Source organism: Entelurus aequoreus, linkage group LG03, assembly GCF_033978785.1.
Source record: "Entelurus aequoreus isolate RoL-2023_Sb linkage group LG03, RoL_Eaeq_v1.1, whole genome shotgun sequence".
In the NCBI taxonomy this organism is placed as follows: domain Eukaryota; kingdom Metazoa; phylum Chordata; class Actinopteri; order Syngnathiformes; family Syngnathidae; genus Entelurus; species Entelurus aequoreus.
This window is the reverse complement of record NC_084733.1, coordinates 65,410,579-65,425,410: the sequence shown is the minus strand read 5'-3', so window position 1 is coordinate 65,425,410 and position 14,832 is coordinate 65,410,579. Positions and strand designations below refer to the sequence as shown.

General features: G+C 38.7%; 1 protein-coding gene across 1 annotated transcript; it reads right to left on the bottom strand.

The window, feature by feature from the left end:
- Positions 1 to 212: 212 nt before the first annotated feature.
- On the bottom strand, positions 213 to 14,412 carry LOC133645748 (cofilin-2). Its single transcript, XM_062040617.1, has 4 exons — positions 14,257 to 14,412; positions 3,592 to 3,899; positions 762 to 838; positions 213 to 701 (listed from the first exon to the last, which is right to left on the bottom strand). Exons 1-4 carry the CDS (start codon positions 14,257 to 14,259, stop codon positions 589 to 591), a joined length of 501 nt encoding a protein of 166 aa, XP_061896601.1. The 5' UTR covers positions 14,260 to 14,412; the 3' UTR covers positions 213 to 588.
- Between the last annotated feature and the right edge of the window lie 420 nt (positions 14,413 to 14,832).

Here is a 14,832-nt window from a genome sequence, read left to right as displayed (position 1 = left end):
TACTTAAGTAGTTCTAATGATGTTATGGTTCAGTCAAAGTGGTTCTAAAGGAGTTTAACAACTAAAAGTGGTTCTAACTAGGGTCTAGTTGAGTCAAAGTGGTTCTAACGGGGTTCTGGTTCAGTCAAGGTGGTTCTGGTTGAGTCCCTCTGAAAGGAGCGGGTCTACAATTGGTTCAAGGAAGTGCGGAGGAGGCAGAGAAAAGGCGGGAGGCGGGGCCACAGGCGTTTTATTGCAGTGGCTTCCTGTGATCTCACAAACAAGGTTCCACGTTAAGGCGTCTCTGCTTCCTGTAGTGTTTCCAAAATAAAGGCGCACTGGAACTAGCGAACGTAAGGCGTCGAGGAGCGAGCGCTACCGGCGCCACAAAGGAGAAGAATATAAATAAAAGTCCTTAAAAAAGCCTTGTGATGTTTGGCAAAACCTTCCTGCCATGTGGCAGCAAAGTGGGAGGAGTTTGCATATTTTATGTTAATGAGATCATCTGGGGGTAAAAGCAAGGGCGACAAGGGCGCCCAAAGACGCTGTTCCTTGACGTGACACACAGCAGGCGGCGTTCAGGTGGGTCACATGGCACGGCCGATGACATCACAGCGGCTTCCCCTCCAGCGACACCACCACGTTCCCGCCCAGCTTCTCGGCAAGCGTGCTGCGGTCCTGGATGTCGTCCAGCCCGTTCACCTGCCACTCGTGTTTGATACCTGAAGGGAGACGGCCTCGTCACTCACGGCTCCGCCCCCTCGCCCGCCCGCCCACCTCACCTGTAAATTTCTTCTTGATGGCGTCTTTGGAGCTGGCGTAGATCATCTTGCTCTTGAGAGGAGCGCCCTCCGGAGCCCTGCGGAGAACACAAGACTTCCTGTTGATGGCGGTGCGTGACATTGGTGTGCTAGCTAGCGCGGAGAGACCTTTTCAACGCAGTGGTTCTAGAGGAGTTCTAGTTCAATAAAAGTGGTTCTAACGGGCTTCTGGTTCCATCAAAGTGGTTCTCAAGTAGAATAACAACTATTAAACTGGTTCTACCTGGGTTCTAGTTCAGTCAAAGTGGTTATAACGGGGTTCTGGTTTTATCAGAGTGGTTCTCAAGTGGTATAACAACTATTAAAGTTCTTTTACTTGGGTTTTAGTTTAATCAAAGTGGTTCTAATGGAGTTCTGGTTCAGTCAAAATGGTTCTAATGTGGTTCTGGTACAGTCAGAGTGGTTCTCAAGTAGGATAACAACTATTAAAGTGGTTCTACCTGGGTTCTAGTTCAGTCAAAGTGGTTTTAATGGGGTTCTGGTTCCATCAGAGTGGTTCTCAAGTGGCATAACATCTATTAAAGTTCCTTTACCTGGGTTTTAGTTTAGTCAACTTAGTTCTAATGGGGTTCTGGTTCAGTCAAAATGGTTCTAATGTGGTTCTGGTTCAGTCAGAGTGGTTCTCAAGTAGGATAACAACTATTAAAGTGGTTCTACAGGAGTACTAGTTCAGTCAAAGTGGTGGTGATTTAGTCAAAGTGATTCTAAAGTCATTTAACAACTATTAAAGTGGTCTAACAGGGTTCTGTTTCAGTTAAAGTGGTTATAAAGTAGTTTAACAACAATTCAAGTGGTTCTAACTGGGTTCTGGTTCAGTCAAAGTGGTTCTAAAGAAGTCTAGTTCAGTCAAATTGGTTCTGATTTAGTCAAAGTGGTTCTAAAGTAGTTTAACAACTATTCATGTGGTTCTAACTGGGTTGAGGTTCAATCAAGGTGGTTCTAATGTAGTTTAACAACTATTAAAGTGGTTCTAACTGGGTACTGGTTCAGTCAAAGTTATTTTAATGTAGTTTAACAACTATTAAAGTGGTTCTAACTAGGTTATGGTTTAGTCAAAGTGATTCTGGCTCAGTCAAAGTGGTTCTAAAGGGGTTCTGGTTCAGTCAAAGTGGTTCTAAAGTAGTTTAACAATTGTCAAAGGAGTTCTAACTATGTCCTGGCTTAGTCAATGTGGTTCTAAAGTAGTTTAACAAGTATGCAAGTAGTTCTAAATAGGTTATGGTTTGATCAAACTGTCAAATTGGTTCTAAAGTAGTTTAACAAGTATGTACGTGGTTCTAAATAGGTTTTGGTTTGATCAAACGGTCAAAGTGGTTCTGGTTCAGTCAAAGTGGTTCTAAAATGGTTTAACAATTATTAAAGTGGTTCAAACAGGGTTCTGTTTCTGTCAAATTAGTTTAAAAACTATAAAAGGGGTTCTAACTCGTTTCTGATTTAGTCAAAGTAGTTCTGATTTAGTCAATGTGGTTTTAACGGGGTTCTGTTTCAGTTTAAGTGGTTATAAAGTAGTTTAACAAATATTAAAGTGGTTCCAACTGGATTGAGGTTCAATCAAAGTGGTTCTAATGTAGTTTAACAACTATTAAAGTGGTTCTAACTGGGTTATGGTTCAGTCATATTGGTTCTAATGTAGTTTAACAACTAATAAAGTGGTTCTAACTGGGTTCTGGTTGAGTCAAAGTGGTTCTAATGGAGATGAACAACTATTAAAGTGGTTCTAACTAAGTACTGGTTTAGTCAAAGTGGTTCTGGTTCAGTCAAAGTAGTTCTAAAGCAGTTTAACAATTATTAAAGTTGTTCTAACAAGGTTTTGTTGCTCAGTCAAAATGGTTATAGAGTAGTTTAACAACTATTAAAGTGGTTCTAACTGTGTTGAGGTTCAATCAAAGTGGTCGTAATGTAGTTTAACAACTATTAAAGTGGTTATTACTGGGTCAGGTTCAGTCAAAGTGGTTCTAATGTAGTTTAACAACTATTAAAGTGTTTCTAACTAGGTTATGGTTTAGTCAAAGTGGTTCTGGTTCAATCAAAGTGGTTCTAAAGGGGTTACAAACTATTAAAATGGTTCTATCTAAATTCTGGTTCAGCCAAAATGGTTCTAAAGGCGTTGGACAGCTATTAAAGTGGTTCTAACTAGGTTCTGGTTCAGTCAAAATGGTTTTAACTCGGTTCTGGTTCAGTCAATGTGGTTCAAAAGGATTTTAACAACTAATAAAGTGGTTCTAACTAGGTTATAGTTCAGTCAAAGTGGTTCTGACTATGTCCTGGCTTAGTCAATGTGGTTCTAAAGTAGCTTAACAAGTATGTAAGTGGTTCTAAATAGGTTATGGTCTGATCAAACTGTCAAAGTGACTCTGGTTTAGTCAAAGTAGTTATAATATAGTTTAACAATTTTAAAGTGGTTCTAACTAGTATTTAGTTTAGTCAAAATGGTTCACAAGTAGTTGAATAACTATCAAAGTGGTTCTAACTAGTTTGTGGTTCAGTCAAAATGGTTTTAACTCGGTTCTCGTTTAGTCAATGTGGTTCTAAAGTAGTTTAACAACTAATAACATGGTTCTAACTAGGTTATGGTTTAGTCAAAGTGGTTCTAACTAGGTCCTGGCTTAGTCAATGTAGTTATAAAGTACGTTAACAACTTATTAAGTGGTTCTAACTAGGTTCTAATTCAGTCAAAGTGGTTCTAAAGTAGTTTAACAACTAATAAAGTGGTTCTAACTGAGTTCGGCTTCAGTCAAAGTGGTTCCAATTAGGTTTTAGGTTCCAGTGGACCTTTGCCTTTTTAACGCACCAGAAGATGAAGACTAGGTCCTCCTTCTTGGACTCCTTGGTCTCATAGGTGGCGTCGTAGAGGCCGTATCGGCAGTCGTCCAGGGGGAGGAGCTTCACGAAGCAGGCGTAGGGGTCGTCCACCGTCTCGCCGATGTCGCCCACCAGGATCTGTTTCCCCTCCTCCACGATAATCTTCTTCCTGTCGTCGCTCAGACGGAAGAGCACCGCCTTCTTCCTCTTCTTCACCTCGTCTTGGGAGGACGACTTCCTCACCTTCATGTCGTTGAACACCCTGATGACCTCGTCGTTCACGGTCACGCCTGACGCCTGCCAATCAAACGGCCCAGGTTAGCAAGGCCGCACGCTAACACATAGCGCGTTAGCATGCCGCGCGCTAACACATCGCGCGCTAACACAACTACAAACAGACTAAAGTACATAGTGGATCCAGTCTACAAACAGACTAGACTATAGAAACAAGTGGAACTCATCTACAAACAAACTAGGCTATAGTACATGGTGGATGTATTCTACAAACAGACTAGACTAAAAATAGACTATAGTACATAGTGGTACGAGACTACAGACTATAATACATAGTGGATCTAAACTACAAACAGACTATAGTACATAGTGGATCTAGTCTACAAACAGGCTACAGTACATAGTGCAGCTAGTCTACAAACAGACTAGACTATAGTATATAGTGGATCTAGCCTACAAACAGACTATAGTACATAGTGGAGCTAGACTACCAACAGACTATAGTACATAGTGGATCTACCCTACAAACAGACTAGACTATAGTATATAGCGGATCTAGCCTACAAACAGACTATAGTACATAGTGGAGCTAGACTACAAACAGACTATAGTACATATTGGATCTACTCTACAAACAGCCTATATAACAAAGTGGAACTATTCTACAAACAGACTAGACTATAGTACATAGTGGATCTAGACTACAAACACTATTGTACATAGTGGATCTAGACTATAGTACAATGTTGGAGCTAGTCTACAAATAGACTATAGCACATACGCTACAATATAAACAAAAGCCATTGGTGGATCTACACCTAACATCCACTGTAATGATACCAAGTACTGGAGCGTATCTAGTCGATACTTCTATGATTACATCGATATTTTTTAGCATCACAATATCTTATTTCGTTTTTTTATTTTTTATATTATGTTTATAAACTCAGGAAACATATCCTTGAATATGACCAATGTATGATCCTGTAACGACTTAGTATCGGATTGATAGTACAGAGTGAATCTAGTCTACACACAGTCTATAATACATAGTGGATCTAGACTACAAACAGACTAGACTATATTACATTGTGGATCTAGGCTACAGACAGATTAGACTATTGTACATAGTGGATCTAGACTACGAACAGACTATAGTACATAGTAGGGTTGTATGGTATACCGATATTAGTATAGTACCGCGATACTAATGAATCATATTTGATACTATACCGCCTCTAAAAAGTACCGGTCCCCCACCCGTCGTCGTCAGGTCATGCAGACAAGCATGTTCGCGGCGAGCATGTTCGGCAGTGCACAATCAAGGAGTACTTACAAGCAGACACAGTGTGTAGACAGAAAAGGGAGAGTGGACAAATTTTGGCTTAATAACTAAAGATAAAGGTGAAGTTATAACACTGAAATGCCCTCAGGAAGAGGTGCTTTAGCTAGCGGCTAGTGTCTATCCTGCTGTCAGCAGTGTTGTAACTACTTATAAATCAATAATCCTTGTCTACATGGTGACAAATATAGTACAACTATTTCAACCATCATCCCTGTAGGACGAATGATAGCTATACATGCATCACTACACACCACAGCATGCCGGAATCATAATATTGGATGTGTTAAAAATGGTCTATAGTTGACTAAGTCAAGACAAGAATTCACTATGTCCAGTCATTAACGATCAAAGATGATCACCTTAACTTTAAACACAAGTAAATGAAGGTCATACTTAGTCAACAGCCATACATGTCACACTAAGGGTGGCCATATGAACATCGCCAACACTGTCATAAACATGTGCCATATAATGAAACCACACTAAAAAACAATGACAAACACATTTTGGGAGAATATCTGCACCACAACACAACATACACACTACAGAACAAATTCCCAGAATTTCCTGCAGCACCAACACTTCCCGAATGCTACAATATAAACAAAAGCCATTGGTGGATCTACACCTAACATCCACTGTAACGATACCAAGTACTGGAGCGTATCTAGTCGATACTACTATGATTACATCGATATTTTTTAGCCTCACAAAATCTTATTTCGTTTTTTTATTTTTTATATTATGTTTAAAAACTCAGGAAACATGTCCTTGAATATGACGAATGTATGATCCTGTAACGACTTGGTATCGGATTGATAGTACAGAGTGAATCTAGTCTACACACAGTCTATAATACATAGTGGATCTAGTCTACAAACAGACTAGACTATAGTACATAGTGGATCTAGTCTACAAACAGTCTATATATATAGTGGAGCTAGACTACAGACAGACTAGACTATAGAACAAAGTGGTTCTAGTCTACAAACAGACTAGACTATAGTACATAGTGGATCTAGTATACAAACAGATTATAGTACATAGTGGATCTAGTCTACAAACAGACTAGACTATAGTACATAGTAGGGCTGGCGATATATCGAGTTTGTAAGTTATATCAATATATTTAAAAAAAGATATGAATTAAAAAATTATCGTAATATTGATATAATTTATTTCACATTAAAATGACCAAACGCCGCTTATTTGTTGTGGTCCTTGATTCTTCCCAGCTACCCACTTAGACTTAGACAAACTTAAATGATCCACAAGGGAAATTGTTCCACACAGTAGCTCAGTTACAAAGGATGGAAAGTGTAAGGATGGAAAGGATAATGCAGGTATAAAGTAGACTATATGATATATACTGATATATTATTATATTTTTATATAATATATACAATATATAACAATTACCATGTACAATATTACAGTATATGTAACAGCTGCAGCATTAAATAGAGAGTAGATCCAGCAGAAAATATACATTATAAACAAAGAGAGGTAGCTAACATAGAAGGTGTCAGGTAATAGACCGATATCATCTATTGCTGTATGGCGAGTGATTATACAGCTGTATTGAAATGAATGAAGGAGTTCTTGAATCGAACACTGTGGGAACAAAGCTGAAGGAGCCTGTTGGAGTATGAGCTCCGCTGTCCCTCAATTGTCTGGTGGAGTGGGTGGGCAGGATTGTCCATGATGGCGAGGGATTCTCTTCTTTAGATGTTTCTTTTAGCGATGTAGACGACAACACTCCACGAGCTATTAAACTCCTCCCCTTCCTCCTTCCAAGACGTGCTTGTCGTCTCCCCCCCACTGCACTGACCCACAACAACAACACAGTAAATATTGAGTCTGACTGTGCCACCAGCAGTGTGCCAGTCACCAACTAGTAAGTAAAACTCAAACTTCTGTGGACTCGCCAACAACTACGGTTTTCCCGTAATTAGTACGGGTTTTGATAATCCATTCTGGTTCACGGCTGCAGTGGTAAAAAGTACTGTTTTACATTAAAAAATATTTAACTTAAAATCGAAGCTACGTAGCTTAACTACATTTCCACTTCGCTACTTTTTAAACAAGTAGCGATTTCCGTTGTTTATCGGTATAGCTCGGTTGGTAGAGTGGCCGTGCCAGCAACTTGAGGGTTCCAGATTCGATCCCCGCTTCCGCCATCCTAGTCACTGCCGTTGTGTCCTTGGGCAAGACACTTTACCCACCTGCTCCCAGTGCCACCCACACTGGTTTAAATGTAACTTAGATATCGGGTTTCACTATGTAAAGCGCTTTGAGTCACTAGAGAAAAAGTGCTATATAAATATAATTCACTTAATCTATTTTTGACCTATGTAGCGGTTAGCTAAGCTACATGCTACAAAAGAAAAGAGAGGGAGAAAGAAAGAAGTGGACTAGTGCAACTCCACCGGCAAGGGACAAAATATACGGGAAACATCAATAGTGATTGGTTGGTTTACGTACAATAATATCCATGATTGGTTGGTTGTTTACTATGATGAGTCACGATTGGTTGAGATTAGGCCAATCAGAAGCAAGATAGGGCAAGTCATGGAACCAGGAAGGGAAATCACAACAGACATCCCAAATGACGACAAGAGAGAAGAGAAGAGGGAATATTCAAGCGGGCGATTTATATATTATAAAAACTAGTGGAAGATGGCAGAGGGATTCTCTTCCTTAGATGTTTTTTTAGCGATGTAGACGACTTCCAGGAAACCCACAATGCGTCTACTTGGCCACATTTGGACAAATATATGAGTCTGGATAAAACATACATTTGAGTTGTTTACCACGCCAAAATCCAAACTGTTCCGGGCATATTTCACACGAAAAATGCTGCCAGAGGGAGGAAGATCATAGCCGCACAATTAAGTCAAGTCACTTACTTGGCGCTGACCAGAACCGTACGTGTGTGACAGTCCATTACATCATCGACTGGGAATTAAAAAGTGCCTGACTGCACATTTATTTTTTATCTGAGTTTGATACATGTTGTATTATTTGCACAGCTATGTTATTTATTTTACGTAGAAAGAATATGTTTCTATATTATTTATGTTATGCAATTCTGTGCTACTTAAACAGTTTCTTTTCTGTGCTGTTAATACCCATCTTGACTAACTGGGTTAATAAGAGTGCCCCTGACTGTTTACAGTACAGTTGTCATCCACTTAAATTTCACTGAATCTCGCTCAAAAATTTATATCTTTATTTGTTTACTTTCGCCGGAAAATATATTGAGATATATATCGAATATCGAGTTTAAGTAAAAATATATCTATTTTCGTCTATATCGCCCAGCCCTAGCACATAGTGGATATAATCTACAAACAGACTATTGTACATAGTGGATCTAGTCTACAAACACTCAACTATAGCACAAACTGAATCTAAACTACAAACAGACTATGTACATAATGGATCTAGTCTACACAGACTATTGTACATAGTGGATCTAGTCTACAAACAGACTATAGTACAAAGTGGATCTAGTCTACAAACAGACTACAGTACATAGAGGATCAAGTTTACAAACAGACTATACTACATAATGGATCTAGAATACAAACAGACTATCGTACATAGTGGCTCTAGTCTACAAACAGACTACAGTACATAGTGGCCCTAGTCTACAAACAGACTATAGTACATAGTGGACCTAGACTACAAACAGACTAGACTATAGTATATATTATAACTAGTCTACAAACAGACTATAGTACAAAGTGGATATAGTCTACTAACAGACTAGACTATAGTGCATAGTGGATCTAGACTACAAACAGACTATAGTATATAGTGGAACTAGGCTACAAACAAACTCTAGTACAAAGTGGATATCGTCTACAAACATACTAGCCTATAGTACATGGTGGATCTAGCCTACACACAGACTTTAGTACAAAGTGGATCTAGTCTACAAACAGACTAGCCTATAGTACATGGTGGATCTAGTCTACAAACAGACCATAGTACATAGTGGATCTAGTCTACAAACATACTAGACTATAGTACATATTGGAACTAGTCTACAAACAGACTATAGTACAAAGTGGATATAGACTACAAACAGACTAGACTATAGTACATAGTGGATCTACACTACAAACAGACTATAGTATATAGGGGAACTAGACTACTAACAAACTTTAGTACATAGTGGATTTAGACTACAAACAGACTATAGTACATAGTGGATCGAGTCTACAAACAGACTAGCCTACATAGTGGAGCTAGTCTATAAACAGACTATAGTACAAAGTGGATATAGACTACAAACAGACTAGACTATAGTACATAGTGGAGCTACACTACAAACAGACTATAGTATATAGGGGAACTAGACTACTAACAAACTATAGTACATAGTGGATTTAGACTACAAACAGACTATAGTACATAGTGGATTGAGTCTACAAACAGACTAGCCTACATAGTGGAGCTAGTCTACAAACAGACTATAGTACATAGTGGACCTAGAATACAAACACACTATAGTAAATAGTGGGTCCTAGACTACAAACAGACTATAGTACATAGTGGCCTAGTCTACAAATAGATTATAGAACATATTATAGACCATATTGGATCTAGGCTACAAACAAATTATAGTACCAAGTGGAACTAGACTACAGACAGACTAAAGTACAAAGTAGTTCTACCTTACAAACAGAATATAGTACATAGTGGATCAAGAATACAAACAGACTAGCCGACATAGTGGAGCTAGTCTACAAACAGACTATAGTACATAGTGGATCTAGACTACAAACAGACTATAGTAAATAATGGGTCCTAGACTACAAACACACTGTAGTACATAGTGGAGCTAGTCTACAAACAGATTATAGCACATATTGGTACTAGGCTACAAACAAATTATAGTACAAAGTGGAACTAGACTACAAACAGACTATAGTACATAGTGGATCTAGTCTATAAACATACTAGACTATAGTACATATTGGAACTAGTCTACAAACAGACTATAGTACAAGGTGGATATAGTCTACAAACAGACTAGGCTATAGTACATAGTGGACCTACACTACAAACAGAATATGGGGAACTAGTCTACAAACAAACAATAGTACATAGTAGATTTAGACTACAAACAGACTATAGTACATAGTGGATCTAGTCTACAATCAGACTACTGTACATAGTGGATCTAGTCTAAAACAGATTATAGTACACAGTAGATCTACCCTACAAACAGACTATAGTACATAGTGGATCGAGTCTACAAACAGACTAAGACTACATAGTGGAGCTAGTCTACAAACAGAGTATAGTACATAGTGGATCTAGACTACAAACAGACTATAGTAAACAGTGGGTTCTAGACTACAAACAGACTATAGTACATAGTGGAACTAGTCTACAAACAGATTATAGTACATATTGATCTAGTCTACAAACAAATTATAGTACAATGTGGAACTAGACTACAAACAGACCATACTACAAAGAGGATCTAGACTACAAACAGTCTACCCCAGGGCAGCTGTGGCTACAAATGTTGCTTACCACCACCAGGTGTGAATGAATGATGGGTTCTCACTTCTCTGTGAGCGCTTTGAGTATCTAATAATAGAAAAGCGCTATATAAAATCTAAACCATTATTATTATTAAACAGACAATAGTACATATTGGATCCAGACTACAAACAGACTATAGTTCATATTGGAACTAGACTACAAACATAGACTAGACTAAATAATGGATCTAGATCAGTGGTTCTTAAACTTTTTTCACCAAGTATCACCTGAGAAAACACTTGTCTCTCCAAGTACCACCATAATGACAACATTAAAATACAGTAGTGTAGTAGACCTAAGTATTCATCAAGTCTCACCATAATGACATTAAAATACAATAGTGTAGTAGACCTAAGTATTCATTAAGTACCACTATAATGATAACATTAAAATATAGTAGTGTAGTAGACCTTAGTATTCATCAAGTACCACAATAATAACAACATTAAAATACAGTAGTGTAGTAGACCTAAGTATTCATTAAGTACCACCATAACGACCAACATTAAAATACAGTAGTGTAGTAGGCCTAAGTATTCATCAAGTACCACCATAATGACATTAACATACAGTAGTGTAGTAGACCTAAGTATTCATCAAGCCTCACCATAATGACATTAAAATACAATAGTGTAGTAGACCTAAGTATTCATTAAGTACCACTATAATGATAACATTAAAATATAGTAGTGTAGTAGACCTTAGTATTCATCAAGTACCACCATAATGACAACATTAAAATACAGTAGTGTAGTAGACCTAAGTATTCATTAAGTACCACCATAATGACAACATTAAAATACAGTAGTAGACCTAAGTATTCATTAAGTACCACCATAATGACAACATTAAAATACAGTAGTGTAGTAGACCTAAGTATTCATTAAGTACCACCATAATGACAACATTAAATACAGTAGTGTAGTAGACCTACACTACCGTTCAAAAGTTTGGGGTCACCCAAACAATTTTGTGGAATAGCCTTCATTTCTAAGAACAAGAATAGACTGTCGAGTTTCAGATGAAAGTTCTCTTTTTCTGGCCATTTTGAGCGTTTAATTGACCCCACAAATGTGATGCTCCAGAAACTCAATCTGCTCAAAAGAAGGGCAGTTTTGTAGCTTCTGTAACGAGCTAAACTGTTTTCAGATGTGTGAACATGATTGCACAAGGGTTTTCTAATCATCAATTAGCCTTCTGAGCCAATGAGCAAACACATTGTACCATTACAACACTGGAGGGATAGTTGCTGGAAATGGGCCTCTATACACCTATGTAGATATTGCACCAAAAACCAGACATTTGCAGCTAGAATAGTCATTTACCACATTAACAATGTATAGAGTGTATTTCTTTAAAGTTAAGACTAGTTTAAAGTTATCTTCATTGAAAAGTACAGTGCTTTTCCTTCAAAAATAAGGACATTTCAATGTGACCCCAAACTTTTGAACGGTTGTGTAAGTATTCATCATGTACCACCATAATGACAACATTAAAGTACGGTAGTGTAGTAGACCTAAGTAATCATTAAAAACAAGGTAAAAGTTTTATTTATCACGTTTATTTCATATTTCTAGTCACTGTAAGATGACACACAGTTTGAACAGTAACATTGATTATTTGGTGTACTACAAGTTGAGAATCAGTGGTCTGGACTACAAACTCGATCTACACCACAGAAAGGACTAGACCTTGGAAGATATTTAAAAAGTCAATTAACCAAACAACAGACTTAGTACTGGAATGCAGTCTAGTACTAACAAGACCACAAACTCTGACTAGACAACAGACTGGGACTAGACCACAAACTAGACCTAGACCACAAACTATGACTAGGTTACAGCCTAGTAGGACTAGACTACAAATTGTAACATATAAACCGCAACTAGTACTAAACTACATACTAGTAAGACTAGCCCATTATGTAGTACTAGACCACAGATTAGTAGGACTACACCACAAAAGTAGTACTAGAGCACAGACTCGTAAGACTAGACCAAAGACTAGTACTAGACCACAAACTAGTAGGACTAGACTACAAACTGTAATATATACACCCCAAACTAGGACCAAAAAATAGACTAGGACTAGACCACAAACTATACCTGGACCACAAACTAGTACTAGACCACAAACTAGTACTAGACCACAGACTACTAGTAAGACTAGACCACAAACTAGTACTAGAATACATACTACTACTAGAACATGAATGACTAGACCAAAGACTAGTAATACTAGACCAAAGACTAGTATGACTAGACCAAAGACTAGTACTAGACCACAGACTAGTATGACTAGACCAAATACTAGTACTAGACCACAGACTAGTAAGACTAGACCACAAACTAGTACTAGCCTACAGACTACTACTACTAGACCACAGACTAGTAAGACTAAACCCAAGACTAGTACTAGACCACATACTAGTAAAAGTAGACCAAAGACTAGTAAAACTAGACCAAAGACTAGTACCACAGTACAGACTAGTAGGACTAGACTACAAACTAATATATAGACCACAGACTACTACTAGACCACAGACTAGAATGACTGGACTACAGACTAGTACTAGACCACAGACTTGTAAGACTAAACCCAAGACTAGTACTAGACCACAGACTAGTAAGACTAAACCAAAGACTAGTACTAGACCACAGACTAGTAAAACTAGACCAAATACTAGTACTACACAACATACTAGTAAGACTAGACTACAAACTGTAATATATAGACCACAGACTAGGATGACTGGACTACAGACTAGTACTAGACCACAGACTTGTAAGACTAAACCCAAGACTAGTACTACACCACAGACTAGTAAGACTAGCCCAAAGACTAGTACTAAAAAACAGTCTAGGACAAGTCCACACACTAGAACTCGACCACAGATTAGACCACAGACTAGTAAAACTAAATCCAAGACTAGCACTAGGCCACAGACAAGTAGCACTAGACCCCTAACTAGCACTAGACCACAAACCAGACCTAGACTAGTAGGACTAGAATACAAACTGTAATATATAGTCCACAAACTGGGACTAAAAAAACCGACTATGATTAGACCACAAACTAGACTTAGACCACGGACTAGTAGGACTAGACTACAGACAAGATTCCTGGTCTGCAGGTATTAATATCTGCCTCTGGTCTGCCCGCAGGTCTGGCCCGGCCCAGGTCCAGGCCGACACCAAACCAGGTCAGTGTGGGTCTGGACGGTGCTTTCCGGGCTGCGGACTAAGATGGCTGCCCCGGGACACACGGCCTGAGGCCTTTTGTCGCTCCGGGCCAGTGGGGACCGCGCCGTTCCAGCACATCGGCGTGAGAGGGTCCTAATGGGAAAGCGGTACCACGGTTTCGGCGAGCGGCGGCGGTTAGCTAGCGATCACATAACGGCGGCCATGCTGGCTAACATCATCCTCCTAACGGTCCGCCGGTACCAGCCCCAACCTGCACGCTCCGCTCTGCCTACAGCAGGACTGGCGGCCTGTCGAAGCCGCTTCTTACCATTCTGTCCCGGACACTGTGGGCCAAGCTGCGCCGTCACAAGGATCCGCCGGAGGGGGAAGAAAAACCAATGTGGCCGCGGAGGGGCGGGAGGGGGGGGGGGGGGGTCACTGGTGAAGGGCGGGGCTACGGGTCAAAGGGCACACATTCTCACAAAAATACTTTTTACATTTGACATATTCATACAGGAAGTCAACTAAATACCTTTACTTTTTAAATATTCATACAGGAAGTCACCTAAATACTTTTACTTTTTAAAGATTCATAGAGGAAGTCACCTAAATACGTTTACTTTTTAAAGATTCATACAGGAAGTCAACTCAATACTTTTACTTTTTAAAGATTCATACAGGAAGTCACCTAAATACGTTTACTTTTTAAAGATTCATACAGGAAGTCAACTAAATACTTTACTTTGTAAACATTCATACAGAAAGTCAATTATATACTTTTCACTTTTTAAACATTCATACAGGAAGTCAACCACATATTTATTATTTTTTTAAACATTCATACAGGAAGTCAGCAAAATAATTTTTACATTTGAAATATTCATACAGGAAGTCAGCATAATAT